The sequence below is a fragment of the Dendrobates tinctorius genome, unplaced genomic scaffold, assembly GCF_039654945.1.
Source record: "Dendrobates tinctorius isolate UK_male_01 unplaced genomic scaffold, ASM3965494v1 ptg000032l, whole genome shotgun sequence".
NCBI classification, from domain to species: Eukaryota; Metazoa; Chordata; class Amphibia; order Anura; family Dendrobatidae; genus Dendrobates; species Dendrobates tinctorius.
Window position 1 is genome coordinate 18,312,571 of NW_027361700.1, and position 13,465 is coordinate 18,326,035.

General features: G+C 42.5%; 1 protein-coding gene across 11 annotated transcripts in view; it reads right to left on the reverse strand.

Moving 5' to 3' along the window:
• FBXO47 (F-box protein 47) overlaps positions 1–13,465 on the reverse strand; it is a 293,552-nt gene that overhangs the window by 224,394 nt on the left and 55,693 nt on the right. For all 11 annotated transcript variants that reach the window (XM_073572527.1, XM_073572534.1, XM_073572538.1 and 8 more), the window contains one exon: positions 5,141–5,311. In XM_073572527.1, coding sequence (XP_073428628.1) covers positions 5,141–5,311 — 171 coding nt within the window. The remainder of the gene's footprint in view (positions 1–5,140; positions 5,312–13,465) is intronic.

Here is a 13,465-nt window from a genome sequence, read left to right on the forward strand (position 1 = left end):
CTGTTCTGTGCTACAAAGACTACGTGAACACTCCTTGTTTGCTAAACTGGAGAAATGTGCCTTTTTTGCTGAGGAGGTACAGTTTTTAGGATACATGGTTTCAGGTAAAGGCTTCCGCATGGATCCTGCCAAGGTCCAGCCTATTAAGGCTTGGGTGCAACCCAAATCGCTGAAAGCGCTGCAGCGATTTTTGGGGTTCGCTAATTATTACCGCAAGTTTATTAGAGGTTTCTCAGAGATTGCCAAGCCACTCACGGATCTGACCCGAAAAGGGGCGGACGTGGCCAACTGGAATCCTGAGGCAATTCAGGCGTTTCTTACGTTAAAAGAGTGCTTTGTGGCCAACCCAGTTTTGGTTCAGCCGGATCTGGACCGTCCATTTATTGTGGAGGTGGATGCCTCTGAAGTCGGAGTGGGAGCAGTGCTATCACAAGGCACTACATCCCTCACTCAGCTTCGTCCATGTGCTTTTTTCCTGCAAATTCTCTTCCACAGAGAAAAACTATGATATAGGGAATCGGGAACTATTGGCAATTAAATGGGCCTTCGAGGCATGGCGTCACTTCCTCGAGGGCGCCAAACACAAGATCACGGTAATTACCGATCATAAGAACCTGACATACCTAGAATCAGCAAAAAGGTTAAATCCTAGACAAGCAAGGTGGGCATTGTTTTTCTCTAGGTTTAATTTTATAATCACCTTCCGCCCTGGTACAAAAAATGTGAGGGCCGATGCCCTCTCTCACAGTTTCTGCCCCTCACAAGCTGAGGACTGTGAACCAGTTCCGATATTGGCCACTGGGATCGTTGTGTCCGCAGTGTCATTGGATCTTCTGGAGGAGATCCGTAAATCCCCAGAACAAGCCCCTGACACTACGCCACCCAACAAATTGTTCGTTCCGCCTGCGTTTCGCCTACAAGTGCTTAGAGAATCACATGACTCTGTCTTGGCAGGCCATCCTGGTCTCAATAATACCGCCAGATTGATAACTAGGAATTTTTGGTGGCCGACGGTGGTTAAGGACCGCAAAGAATATGTCTTAGCATGTGAGGTCTGTGCCCGCGCCAAGTCCTCCCATAATCGCCCTGCTGGCTGGCTCCAGTCCTTGCCCACCCCCGAGAGTCCATGGACCCACATCTCCATAGACTTCATTACGGACCTACCGTCTTCAGATGGAAAGACGTGTATCTGGGTGGTGGTGGACAGGTTCAGTAAACAATGTCATTTTGTCCCCCTGTCGGGGTTACCTAACTCGGAAACATTGAGTAAACTGTTTATTGTACATGTGGTACGTTTACACGGTGCCCCGGTCAATATTGTGTCTGACAGGGGTACCCAATTCGTGTCAAAGTTCTGGAGGGCGTTCTGTAAACGCATTGGTATTGAGCTATCTTTTTCCTCGGCTTACCACCCTGAAACCAATGGTCAAACCGAACGTGTCAACCAGGCTCTGGAGCAATACCTTCGTTGCTACGTTTCAGAACACCAGTCCGATTGGGCAGAACATCTGCCACTAGCCGAGTTTGCCCTAAATAATCAGTATCAGGACTCCATTAAGTCTACCCCCTTTTTCTGCAACCACGGGCTGCATCCGCGCTTTGGCTCATTCTCGGCCAGAATGTCGGAGCTTCCTGAGGTAGAGAAAAATATACATCGTTTAAAAACCATTTGGTCTGAGGTAAACTCGAACTTGAAAGAGGCCCAGGTTAGACAGACCTCGGCAGCGAACAAACGGCAATCCAAAGGACCGCACTTGGGAGTTGGAGACAAGGTTTGGCTCTCCACCAAAAACATCAAGCTTAAAGTACCGTCTGCCAAACTGGGTCCCAGATTTATTGGTCCATACGAGATTATAGAGGTGATTAACCCGGTGGCCTTCCGTTTAAAACTCCCTCAGTCTTTCAAATTACCCAATGTCTTCCACAAGTCTCTCCTCAAGTTATATCGCTCCCCAATTCACCCTGTCCCGTCCACTCCTCCTCCCGTTTCGGTCGGAGGGTCCTTGGAGTATGAAGTCCAGGGTGTCCTTGACTCCCGCCTTGTAAGAGGGTCCGTACAGTATCTGGTACACTGGAAGGGCTACGGCCCGGAGGAGAGGTCCTGGGTCCTGCGAGGGACATCCATGCAAAAGCACTAATTAGAAGGTTTCACCTCCTTCACCCTGACAAACCAGGTTTTGAGGGTCCGGAGGCCCCTCTTGGAAGGGGGGGTACTGTCACGTCTCTGTCAGATTTGGGGCCTGCTGTTCCGGTCGCAGCCACTAGGAGGCGCCGGACCGCCACTTCGCCGTCAGACTCGGGGACGGCTGTTCCTGCCTCGGCCACTGGGAGGCGCTGTGGTTCTATTTCGTCGCCGTCAGACTCAGGGCCTATGGTCCCAGCTTTAGCCACTAGGAGGCACCGGTCTGTCACGTCACCGTTGGATTCGAGGCCTGCTGTTCCGGTCACGGCCACTAGGAGGCGCCGTACCGCCACTTCACCGTCAGACTCGGGGACGGCTGTTCCTGCCTCGGCCACTGGGAGGCGCCGTGGTCCGCCCGTGAGTTATGGTGGTGACAGAGAAGTGGCTCCTGCGCAGGCATCTGGTGGGCGCAGGCTCCGCCCCTCTGTCAGTCATCAGGGGGTTACTGCATCACCATCTGGCCTGGTCCTGGGGGCGGCCCTAATGACATCACCAGTCCAGGAACCTGTGAGGGATGACCTGATCCCTCAAATACCTTGGGACTGGTCTTGCAAGCCGCCGGATATATTCTTGGTTCCCCTGTGTGTTACTTAGTGATTGATTTCTGTGACGTGACGTCATCACAGGTCTCGCAAGGCATCGCTGGGAACGCTGAGGCCCGGGAATGCAGCGCGGGACGTCGGAAGGTAAATATACCCCAATTTTTTATTTTTTTATCATTTTTAACATTCTATCTTTTACTATTGATGCCGCATAGGCGGCCTCAATAGTAAAAAGCTGCTCACACTTGTCAAACACTGTTTGACGAGTGTGACCAACCTGTCAATCACTTTCCAAGCGATGCTTCAAGTCGCTTGGAAAGTGCTTGAGAAAGTCGCGGCAAAATCGCGGTGAAATCGCGCGGAAAAAAACGCGCGATTTCTGGGAAGGAGTCCGGTTTTTACTGTGCGTTTTAAAACGCTATGTGGGCACATAGCCTAAAAAAGATGATAAAAACATACTAAAAAACGCATTTAAACAAAATGCAAGTAACCTAATTTATTTAAACCTATGTATGCTTGTCTATAGCTATAAAATATTGAATACCAATCTTTTACCATGGCAAACGATCGAGAATCACACTGATAAACACCAAATGGTCACACCACAGGTACAAGTATGGCTATCTTCATGCGGTTATTGTTTTTGCCAAGGTTAGAGCTTGAAAAGGAAATTAGCTATCTCACTAATACAGAACTCAGGAGGTATGACCTAGAAACCGGCTCAAGTATAACAATCATTTTTTAAGCTGTACAGAGCCTGACAACGTAATCTGTCCTTCTCTTTGCTACAAGCAATCTCAAAGGAAGAAAACTAATTTAGTATTTGTGTCAAATAATTTTAATACATTCTTGTGCATTTTCTAATTTATTTGGAGGCAATATGTATTTTTAGAGTATAGTTAATTGGAATCTAACTTTGCACTGCAAGTCACTTTTCACAAACTTATTTTTATGCAAAATCCTTGTTTATCAGGCAGGAACATTCTATGACCACTGCATTAGTTGACTAGGGGTATATTCATATGAAGCAATTTTACAACATTTTGAGTTTTCTTTCAGCAATTTTCCCAAACTGCGGTTAAAATGCATAATTTTTGTTACACTTTTCTATGTTTTAATTCCAGTTTTGGAAAATCACAGCAAAAAAGGAAGTGTGATTACATTGTATAAACAAACCCTTAGGGTATGTCTTCACGTTCTGTTATGGCAGCGCTTTGGAAGCAGATCCTCCCAAAGCGCTGCCCCCTTTTGCATGCGCGGTGATTCTGCATGTGTTCATTAAACACATGAGGAATCATTGCATCCTACACAATAGACTGTTATTTATCTTGTGGAGACTGAGCGTCTCCACAAGATAAATAGACATGCTGCGGTCTATAAAGAAGGGCCGCATGTGCGTATACACAGGTCTGCCACCTGCGTCTTTGAACGCATACTGGAGATGGGATTTTATAAAATCCCAACCACTGTGCTGTAACATCTGGCCGCTGCGGATTGGACGCTGGGGCTGTACGCAGCGTCCGATCCGCAGCAAATACTGAACATGGAAACATACCCTTAGACTGTGTGCCAACGACTTTTCGTGAGTTTTTGATGCTGCATATTTTTGCTGTGTCAAAAATGCAACCTCTTACGGTTCCAGTCAAGTGAATGGGATTTATAGAAAATTATATCAGACCTTTTAATGTTTTTAAGCAAGGCTAGAAATATACAGTGACTCTGCATATCATGTGTTCACATAGTAACAACATGCTTGTTGTAGCCACATGTAACGTGATGGTATAGTCGGTTGACTAAGCAAAAACAAGCATTTTAAAAATTCCAGAAACATCATATGCTTTCTATGCTACAGCAACATTGCTTCCAGTATCCCTGGAGAACTTTACAGTCAGCCTGCCCAAATATGAGGTAGCTGCTTACTCCAAAATATAGGTTGCATACAGAGCCATAATTCAATCTCGTACATGATGTCCACATGATGCCATTCTTTAATGCAAAAGTAGATGATAAAAAAATTAGTTGGTGTTGACAATATTTAGGCTGCTGATGTATGGATGACACAGGTCGTGTGTCCAAACTTCGCGGTATGCTGCTGCTACATCACAGGATAGTGCAAGTGAATGGCCTTACATTGCTACCAGCAAAGTACCAATACTGCGACAAGCTAATCACAAAAATCTAACTTGATTAATCTTTTTGAGATTTGCTTGTCATGGTCGCAGTACCTTGTGGATTGTTATATGACCCTACTGATTTCCGATATGCTGCAATGTATCAGCGGCATACAGCAATCTTTTGGCCACACGATCCGTGTCGTGGCCAAAATTGCTGTGTAGCCTCCAGCCTTAATGGGTGAGTTAGTGAAATAGCCTATGTTTTGTATAGAACTAATTTTACAAAGTAGAATAATGTTCACCTAATGCTCTGTAATGTTCCAGGATTGGAGCTTCGCTTCTTCCTCCCACAAAACCAGCACAGTGGAAGTCTTGGCACAACAGTCGCTGATTTCCTGCTGTTGAGGAGATGTAACTGATAAGCTGCCTGCTGATGGCTTTAGAGACCATACTCATGACGCTGATATCCTTTACTGTAACAGAAAAAAAGGACAAGTCATGTAATTCATACAACACAAAACAAATCTACAGTTAATTCATTCATTTATACGATGAAACACCAATATGTGTTTATTTTTCCTGCTTTCTCAATAGAAAAGGTTTATAATTTCTTATACTTTTGCCAATTAGTGATTATCACTGCCCGGACTGGTTTCTGCATAAGACCTAGTCCGACCACCAGCCCTGATTAGCAGCTTACTGTCCATATACAATGTACACAGAAAGCTGTGGTGTAGGCAAGGTTGCTTTTCGAGTTCCCCTACATCAAAAAACTCTGATTGTATGTATCACAACCGCTGCACCCAGTAAACTAAGTAACACATCACTGAAATCAGGTTCTCTTTTCCTACATTTTGCCCGTCTCAGATGAGGTAGCAAAAACCTGCTGACAGATTCCATTTTAGATCACACAGGCATATTTTTGGACATGTTGCATAAATGACCAATTTTAAGTCAATGCACCAGGGCTATTTTTTCACACATACCTCAGGTCTGCTAGGAAATATCGCAGAATACACTAGTTTTGCTTGATTTATGGACCAGACTAAGGCATGAAGTGATATTCTTCACATGACTTCAGGTCACCATGTGAAAAATCGCAGCATTCGCTAGTCTGGTCTAGTTTATTCATCAGAAAAGTGCATGTCAGTAGGCTATGCAACCGAGCACGTGGAGCTGCACCGTGAAACCAGTCAAGAAGTGCACTAAGCCTTACTGACACTTTTATGATGTCAGTTTGTCATAAATAAATCATGTTACAGTACTGTTCTTCTATTTGCATCATACAAGCCGTTTTAAAATATAGATACATTCCCTGTGCTAGTAATGCGACATTTACACATCTTTTTAAGTGTTACCCTCCAAAAGAAATGGACCAATGTTTATTTCTGGTGTCATCCTTGTTGCTTCAGTTTTTTCTTATAGTTCCTTCATTTTTTACGTTGCAGGTGGACACAAGTCCAACAAGTTTAACCTATCGAACCTATAGCCTAACATGTTGATGCAGAGAAAGGCAAAAACCCCATAAGCCCCTCTTCAAACATCAGTGTTTCCAGTACGTGTGACAGTTTTCACACGACAGGAAACACAAGCACACCCATTATAATCTATGGAGATGCACAAGTCCCTGTATTCACACTGACCGTATGTTCGTGTGACCCACACGTGGCCATGTTTGTTTCTTGGCAGCAGCACGGAGGTCAATATGTCCCGCACAAGCGCACATGGATGACATAAGGTGTGACGTCTCTGTGCAGTCTATGTGAGAAGCACCAGAATAGAATGCAGAATAAGGCTGTGTACCCACGTAAGCGCTTTTTTCGCATAAAAAAAGCACGTTTTTCCTGGGAAGGAGTCAGTTTTTTTCTGCATACGTGGGTACATAGCCTTAACATGACAAATATTTAGATGTGCAAAGATAGAGATAGATATGGTGTAGATAGAAAGATATCTGAGAGATATATAGCTAGTGCCGTGCTTGTGTAGTTTACTTTTTATCTAACTCTATCTCTGCACATCTAACACCAAACATATGTGATTTCTCTTATGCATTCTATTCCAGTACGTGTCACTCGAATGGTGCACACAGATGGCACACTGATGCCACACACTGATAGCACCAGTATTGGTTTTTCCAGTACCGGAAATATTAGGACATGTGAAGCGGACCTAAGGGTATGTGCACAGGCTGCGGATTCTGCTGTGGATCCGCAGCAGTTCTGCAGACAGTGTACAGTACCATGTGAGTCTATGGGATTTACAATCCGCAGTGCACATACTGCGGTTTTTCCACTGCGGATTCCGCTGCGGTTTTAAATCCACAGAAAGAATTGACATGTCAATTCTTTCTGCGGATTCCGCTGCGGTTTGCCACCTATTCCATTGTCCAGGTGTCAAACCGCAGGGGAAAACCGCTGGACAATCCGCAGGTCAATTTAACTGCAGTTTTACCTGCGGATCCACACCGAAAAATCCGCTGGTGAATCCGCAGCATGTGCACATAGCCTAAGGCAGTTGTTAATTGACCCACATTAGGGATTTCATCCTTTATTATTCAACTGAAGCAGATGGACTGTCTAAACTTTTGTGTAAAACTCAGATAACCTCTGAAGTACAAAGTCTGTCTTCCCTGTTTAATCCTTCTCTTACAGATCCCCATAGGCATTATTGGTCAAGTTTGAGTCTCAAAAGAGATGATAATCCTTATTTGAGACTCCTGGACTTAAGACATGAACCCATTTTTAAAATTGATGTGTTTATGGATCAAAGAAACTATGACTTAGGGCTCCTTTCACGTTTAATACTTGGCCACGTTCAGTGGTCTTATTAGGGCTTGAGTCCAAACCCCCCGCAAAATGGGAGGAGAGTATGTGTTGATAGAACCATAACCTAATAGTGCAGAGTAAACATGTGCTTCGACGTGCATCATTTTCGAACATATATGCCTAATGGAGGTGGACACTCACACATAAAAGTGTGAGTGAGCAAGAACGGAGTGTGAAAGCACCCTAAGTCTGCTGTCCGAGAGAAAAGCAGCATAAGAACGTGTCACACAGTTGTGTGAATGTAGCATTGAGCCGAGTTCGTATTTTTATTGCGATATACTGCATGTACCTTATACAGTATATTTCAGTAAATTCTTTGTACTAGGTTTAAGGTGAACCAACTTTGAACTGTTGAGTGGTTGCAAGCATGCATTACAAGGTTGAATATTGATTTGAATAGGAGCCATGTAATTTTCAATTTCAATTGCAAAATGTATGGCCATCTCCAGCTTCCCAAGTGCAATATCAGCAGCTACACCCCAAGACTTGCATTTGATATGTAAACCCATTTTAAATATTCTGTCAAATAAATAACTTTATATTACTTTATGTCAAACATAAACAATGACAACACTGGTGGTATTTTGCTTTAAATTCAGCTTTGAAAGATAATGAGCTTGTTCTTTTTCACTTCTTTTAGTTATTACTTGAAATTTTAACAATAAAACAGATAAAAGCAAGAATAATATTTATGTTTTGCACCTTTCTATGTGTATAAAATTTTTTACTATATACCGTACTGGGTACTCCCAAAAGTGCTACGATGTGCCACATGCCAAATTTTTGCTCAAGAAATCCAATTGTCTATTTGCTATACCATCACTCTTAGATGTGCCTGATATTGACATTTTGCATGTTCTTTAAGCAAAGTGGAATGTTACTGAGCTATATGGTTTTAATAATCCTTTTTTTCTATAGCATCTGCATCTAATAATCTGAGCTCTGAACCTGATTATTGGCTTCATTTATTCTGAACATTTTAGAGAAGCATGACTAATGTTTGGACAAATACTCAGCAGCATAAGAATCTATTATTCCAAAGCTGATCAGTCTGTTAACCTTTGCTTAGCTAGTCCTGATAGTGATACCTTTATTGGCTAACCAGAAGAATTATGTTTGCAAGCTTTCAGAGCACAGAGGCTCCTTTAGGCCGAGTGCACACATACTTTTTTGCCCTGCGGATTTTTCCGTGCAGAATGGAAGAAATCTGCATTTTTCCTGCGGACTTCTTCCATTTTTCATGTGGTTTTCTTGCGGTTTTCCCCCTGCGGATTTGGTGACAGGGGAGATGGAAAACTGGACAAAAGAAGTAACATGCTGCGGGTTTTGTACCGCGGGAAAACCGCGCGGAAAAAATCTGCAGCGTCTGCACAGCGGTTTTTTTTTTCCATTCATTTTAAGGCTACTGTACATCACAATGCGGATATGCAACGTTTCTGCGCTGTAAAATCCGCTGCGGAACCGCTGCAAATCTGCATCGTGTGCACAGTCTTAAACTCCTTAGTGACCGAGCCAATTTTGACCTTAAAGACCAAGCCAAATTTTAAAATTCTGACCAGTGTCACTTTATGAGGCAATAACTCTGGAACACTTCAATGTATCTCACTGATTCTGAGACTGTTTTTTGTGGCATATTGTATTTCAAGGTAGTGGTAAAATGTATTCGATATGACATGCATTTATTTGTGCAAAAAAAGGAAATTTAAGCGAAAATGTAGCAATTTTCAAACTTTTAATTCTTATGCCCTTAAATCAGAGTTATGTCACACAGAAATAGTTAATAAATAACATTTCCCACATGCCTACTTTACATCAGCATTATTTTTTTGAAACGTAAATTTTTTTTTTTGTTAGAAAGGTTAAAAGTTGACCAGCGATTTCTCATTTTTCCAACAAAATTTCCAAAACCATTATCTTAAGGACCACATCACATTTGAGTGGCTTTGAGGGGTCTATATGACAGAAAGTACCCAAAAGTTCCACCATTCTAAAGCGTGCACCCCTCAAGGTGCACAAAACAACATTCAAGAAGTATATTAACCCTTCAGGGTTAATGTGGAAGGAAAAAAAATGAACATTTAATTTCTTCACAAAAATTTTACTTTAGCTCCAATTTTTTTATTTTCATAATGGTAACAGTAAAAAATGGACCATAAAACTTGATGTATAATTTTTCTGACTATGCCGATACCTCAAATGTGGTGGAAAACCATTGAGTGCACGGCAGAGAAGGAGCACTGTCTGGAATCGAGAGTGGACGTCATGTCGTGTTTGGAGAGCCCCTGAAGTGCCTGAAAAGTGGAAGCCCCATTTTGGAAACTAGACCTCTTAGGCTAGTTTCACACTAGCGTTTATGAGCGCAGCAATGGCCTGCGCACGGCCGCCGCTAAGCCCCGCCCCCTGCCGCGCCTCCGCCGGTAGCTCCGCCTACCGGCACATGACGCTGCATGCGCCCTGCGTCCCCTATCTTTATCACTGGGGGCGCAGGCCGGGAGCAATATGCGTTTGGCGGCGCATGCGTCCTTTTGACGATGCGACGACCTGCGCCAAACGCAACCTGCTGCAGTTTGGTTGCGCCGGCGCACCGTCAAAAAGGAGCATGCGCCGCCAAACGCATATTGCGCAGGCCGTCGCTGCGCTCATAAACGCTAGTGTGAAACTAGCCTTAGGAAACTTATCTGGATGTGTCATGAGCACCTGGAACCCCCAGGTGCTTCACAGAAGTTTATAATGTAGACCTGTGAAAATACAAAGTTACATTTTACCCACAAAAAATGTATTTTTAGCCAAATTTTTTATTTTCACAAGGGTAACAGTAAAAAATGGACCCAAAAAATTGTTGTGTAATATCTCCTGAGTACGCTGATACCCCATGTTAAGGAAAACCACTGTTTGGGTGCAAAAGATGGCTTGGAAGGGAAGGAGTGATATTTTGGTACGCAGACTTTGATAGAATGGTCTGCGGGTGTCATGTAGCGTTTGGAGAGCACCTGATGTGCCTAAAGAGTATAAAAAAAAAAAGACAAGTGACCCCATTTCGGATACTACACCCCTCAAGGATTTTATCCGGGGTATAGTGAGCGTTTTGAACCCACAGGTACTACACAGATTTTGACAGCGTTAGGTCTTCGTATTGAAATTTTTCATTTTTTTCATGCAAATGATGTTTTAGCCCCAAATTTGTAATTTTCACAATGGATAAAGGGAAAAAGGACTCCATAATTTGCTTTGAAATTTGTCCCGAAGGGGACTATACCCAATATGTGGTCAAAAACTTCTGCTTGGGCACATGGCAGTGCTAGGAAAGGAAAGAGCTATTTGCCTGGGATAGATTGCGAATGCTGTGTCGCATTTGAAGAGCCCCTGACATGTGAAAACAGCATAAACCCCCATGAGTGACCCCATTTTGTAAACTAGACCCCTCAAGGAATTCATCTAAGGGTGTAGTGAGTATTTTTAACTCATCGGTGCCTCATAAAATTTTATAACATTGAGACGTCGAAATGTGAGATTTTAGTGGTAAAAATGCAATTTTTGTGTTTGCATCGAATTTGTCAGGTGCACAAGGATTAATAGGTGAAACTGGACCCATAATTTCTTGCGCAATTTCTCCTGAACACGGTGCTGCTCCATATATTGTCAGAAATTACTGGTAGGCTACACGTCAGGGCTGAGAAGGAAGGAGCACTATTTGGCTTTTGGAGCACAAATTTTGCTAGAATAGTTTACAGACGACATTTGCGGAGCCCCAAAGGTGTCAGAACAGCAGGAAAACCCCAAAAGTGACCCCACTGTAGAAACTGCACCTCTCAAAGAATTCATCTATGGTTGCAGTGACTATTTTGTAACCTCCATGCCAGGCTTTATTCTGGAGAATTGAAAATCTGCCAGTCTAGTACTCACACATTGTGTCCCCATATAGCGTAGAGCCCCCATATGTTGTGACCCGTTTGTGCTTCTGGCGATACGCACCCGTAAATTAAGAGCCTTCGCTCCATTACAATAATGCCAATTATGTGATTGCTTACTGTGGTTTAGACACAGTGGGGTTCAGAAGATGGGGGGTAGTTGGAATCGGGAGCACAGAATTCACTGGATTTTATTTGAGGGGGCGGGAGTCATGTCACTTTACCAGAGTGTCTGTTCTAGCACTAATGTGGTAACCCCCTATAGTTCCAGTGACAGATGACGGACTTGAGTGGGGTCTGGTTTTGTGCGCAATAGATTAGGTGTTTTATTGGTAACATTTTGGGGTACGTAATATTTTTATAGAATAAGGCTGGATCACATTCTTGTGTTCTACGCTGAGCACTTATGTCAGGGATTCCATGTAGATCCCACAAAAATGCGATTCAGACCCACCATAATGAGGCAGATGGAGACCCTTCATACTCTATGTTTGGTGTCTGTTCCGGTGGTGGTCATCTTTTTAGGTGTGCACACATCTGTGATCACCCACACTTGTGTGCTAAAAAGACACCTAAAATGATGGGGCACTGCCAGCACACAGAACAGTACAAAGTGACTCCATCTGCCTCATAAGTGAGTGGTTCCGTCCGGGGTTTTGTATGAATCACGGTTTTGGGAAATTTACACGGAAACCCTGACGTAAGCGCTCAGCAGAGAGCGCAGGATAAATGTGAGTCGAGCCTTATTCCGATTTTTTTTTGGAGGTAGAGTGAACAAATAGACAACAGTAGTTCTCATTTTTATGTTTACACGGTTCACTGTGATATAACTGATCCGGCAGATTTATTTTTCGGTTTGGTGCGATTACAGCGATACCAGAATTATGTTTTTTTTTAGGTTTATATTCTATCACACAGTAAAAATGCTTTTTTATATAAAAAAAAGCTGTAACTTTTATTCTTTGTCGAACGGAGCTGGATGTGAGCTTATTTTTTGCGAGTTGCAGATTTTTTTGGTACCATTTTTGGGCGCATAATATTTTTGGATCGCTTTTTATTCAGATTTTTCAGACACAGAATGAACAAAACCCAGCAATTCCATTGTTTTTATTTTATTTTTTTTGTGTCATTCACCGTGCGGTAAAAGTTATTAGATTGATTTCTTCATCAGCTCAGTACGATTACAGTAATACCAAGTTCATATTGGTTTTTTTATGCTTTGCTATTTTTACACAAAAAAAAACCAATACTTTAGCAAAACAAATTTGTTTTAGCATCATCATCATAAGAGTTGTAACCTTTTTATTTTTTTGTTGAATGAACCATATTAAAGAGAACCTGTCAGCAGGATTGTGCACACTAACCTACAGTGTCTGGTTGATGCCGTTATACTGATTAACATCTTTACCCCCAAGGGTGGTTTCCATGTTAATGACCAGGCTAATTTTTAAAATTCTGACCACTGTCTCTTTATGAGGTAATAACTTTGGAACTCTTCTATGGAGCCTGGTGATTCTGACAATATTTTCTCGTGAAATATTGTACTTCATGATGGTGGTAAAATTTCTTTGATATTACTTATCTTTTTGTGGAAAAAAAAGGAAATTTGGCGAAAATGTTTAAAATGTCTCAATTTTCCAAATTTGAATTTTCATGCCCTTAAAATCACAGAGATATGTCACACAAAATACTTAAGTAATATTTCCCACATGTCTACTTTACATCAGCACAATTTTGGAACCAAAATTTTTTTTTTTGTTAGGAAGTTATAAGGGTTAAAATTTGACCAGTGATTTCTCATTTTTACAACAAAATTTACAAACCATTTTTTTAGGGACCACATCACATTTGAAGTCACTTTCAGGGGTCTATATGATAGAAAATACCCAAAAGT